Source organism: Frankliniella occidentalis, unplaced genomic scaffold (genome assembly GCF_000697945.3).
Source record: "Frankliniella occidentalis isolate FOCC.00 unplaced genomic scaffold, Focc_3.1 Scaffold1, whole genome shotgun sequence".
Taxonomy (NCBI): Eukaryota; Metazoa; Arthropoda; class Insecta; order Thysanoptera; family Thripidae; genus Frankliniella; species Frankliniella occidentalis.
This window is the reverse complement of record NW_026267131.1, coordinates 3842828-3845175: the sequence shown is the minus strand read 5'-3', so window position 1 is coordinate 3845175 and position 2348 is coordinate 3842828. Positions and strand designations below refer to the sequence as shown.

Genomic DNA, 2348 nt, shown 5'->3' with positions numbered 1-2348 from the left:
CCCCTCCTCTCTCTCCCCCCTCCTCTCACTCCCCCTCTTCCTCTCTGGCTCTTCCAGATATGCCCACTCTCTCGCACAGGTCGACGCCACTGTTTTAAGAGAGACTGTTTTAGATAACCGTAATATCTGTCAATCTCAGCCTCGGACGCCTTGCCAACTGACCGGGGTCGGGTAGGGCGCCCCCGTGAACTTATCAGCTGTGCCGGCGGCCGCACCAGTACCCGCGGGTAGGCTGTGAGCTTCGAGCACGCTGCCGGGCTGTCTCGTCCCACTCCGTCATGGCCCCACGCGTCCCCGTCGTCGTGATCCTGGGCGCCGGGCTCCTGCTGACGCTCATGTTGTGCGAGGACTGCGCCTCCAGCGGCGTCACGGTGCTGCCCGAGAACCGCGAGTTACCTCCCAGTGTACACCACCCGGACGGGCATCCTCTTGGCGTGCACCCTCCCGGTGTTCACCACCCAGACGGACATCTTCTCGGCGTGCACCCTCCCGGTTTACACCACCCGGACGGGCATCCCCTCGGCGTGCAACCTCCCGGTTTACACCACCCGGACGGGCATCCTCTCGGCGTTCACCCTCCGCGTTTACACCACCCGGACGGGCATCCTCTCGGCGTGCACCCTCCCGGTTTACACCACCCCGACGTGCATCCTCGGGGCGTACACCCTGCTGGCACTCATCGCCCCGCCAACGCGCACCCAGGACAAGGCTCAAGCCAAGACTCACCTACTGGTCCGCAACACCAGGGGTGGTCTAAATTCAGTGATAGATTCGATCCAGGTTTGTTTGGGGGCGGGTTTAGACTAGAGACGTCGGAATACATTTTCTTCTGCTGTTTTTTATTTCCTCTGTCTTTCTAAAGCTGTTTTAGAAGAGGTTAGTCTTTTTTTAAGTTTTACTCATGCGGGTCTACAACAAACATGGTGTTTCTTGTGGTGATATTGTCTTACCCGCTACAAGTAACCCTGACTTCATGTGCGTACAGGGTAACCTTCTTCTTCTTTCACAGCTTGGACCTGATGAGAGAGAGAGGCGAGAGGGTAGGGATGGGATCTGCGTGTCTTTTCATCATTCTTATTATTACTTCTGCTTGTTTCTCCTCTGCGCCGCGCTTCGGCCTCGCAGACTGTCAAAACATGATAATTAAATCTCTCGAAACGAGACGCGTTTGTCCGGCTGCTATCTGGGCACCTTCTGCCTGCTCCGGTTCTCGCCAAGGCACTTTCCTGTCGCGAAGGAGCGGCCGACATAATTTTCTTTTCAGAGTGTCGCCTCGTTGTCAGTATTTCAGTTTCTTAAGGCCCGTCACCATTTACTGTGCTAGTCACGATGTAGTGAGCTCATTGCTCACGATGTGTGGCTCACTACATCGTGGTGCTAGTGCAAGTGCACCCACAACATGTGGTTTTAGCGCCCTGAACCTGCACGCGACAAGCACTTGCAGTTTTATTTTGTGTAAACTTTCAACCGGCGTCTAAAGAAATAAAATATTTTTCGTGAAGGGTGGATTGGCCGTTTGAGAAAGCATAAAAGGCGTCCTGAGTTGACTTTGGCTTTCTTTTGTTTACCGGTGTAGCGTTACTTGATTGTTTTTTTTGTTTTTGTTTTTTTGTGTGTTTTTTTTAAACATACTAATCCTCTTCATCTCTTTGCTCTTCTTCCCAGTCTTTGTCTGCCGAGGCCCCCCTCCTCCCACCCCTCTCGCTCACTCACCCGGCCTGTTCTCGTCGTGTCCTGTGATTAGGACTAATTGCTCCGAAATCGCTCCCCAATTCATTAACTTACTCCCAATCCGACTAGCCTTGCGGTTGCTCTCTGACGCGGTGCGTACCCGTACCAGGCCATACTTTTTTTATGTTCTTGGTTGGCGGGTGAATTGGTAAACAGGACACTCGGACAGTTCTGCCGCGGGTATTAATTGTACTTCCCCCGTATTTTTTCACTCCTGCGTGTGGCTCCCCATTTTAATTTTCGCTTGCCGTTCTCACGCTCAGCCTCACCTTTCTCTCTCTCTGCCCCGCAGTGGCCGGCAGTCGCACGTGCGCGCAGTCGGAGTTCCGGTGCGCCAACAGCCGCTGCATCCAGGGCCACTGGCAGTGTGACGGCGAGGCGGACTGCACCGACGGCTCCGACGAGGACCCCGCCGTATGCGGTAAGTATCAGAGAGCAGCACTGGATGGGAATGTAGCCATGGAAAAAAAAAAGATAACCAGCTGTAATAGCTAAATCGGTAGCTAAACGAGGGATGACTAATTATTTTGCTATGTAGCTAAATTTTTAGCTACACACCTACATTTTTACCAAAAGATACACAGCTAACCCAAGTGTACGAATGTCACACACCTGTA

The 2348-nt window shown here is 53.2% G+C and overlaps 1 protein-coding gene across 2 annotated transcripts in view; it reads left to right on the top strand.

Moving 5' to 3' along the window:
- Window positions 1-233: 233 nt before the first annotated feature.
- The window catches only part of LOC113212605 (low-density lipoprotein receptor), an 11699-nt gene continuing 9584 nt past the window's right edge, over window positions 234-2348 (top strand). The window contains exons 1-2 of one of the 2 annotated variants that reach the window (XM_052277532.1): window positions 234-780; window positions 2024-2152. In XM_052277532.1, coding sequence (XP_052133492.1) covers window positions 279-780; window positions 2024-2152 — 631 coding nt within the window. In that variant the 5' untranslated portion in view covers window positions 234-278. The remainder of the gene's footprint in view (window positions 781-2023; window positions 2153-2348) is intronic. The other variant, XM_052277536.1, reaches the window with a different exon arrangement.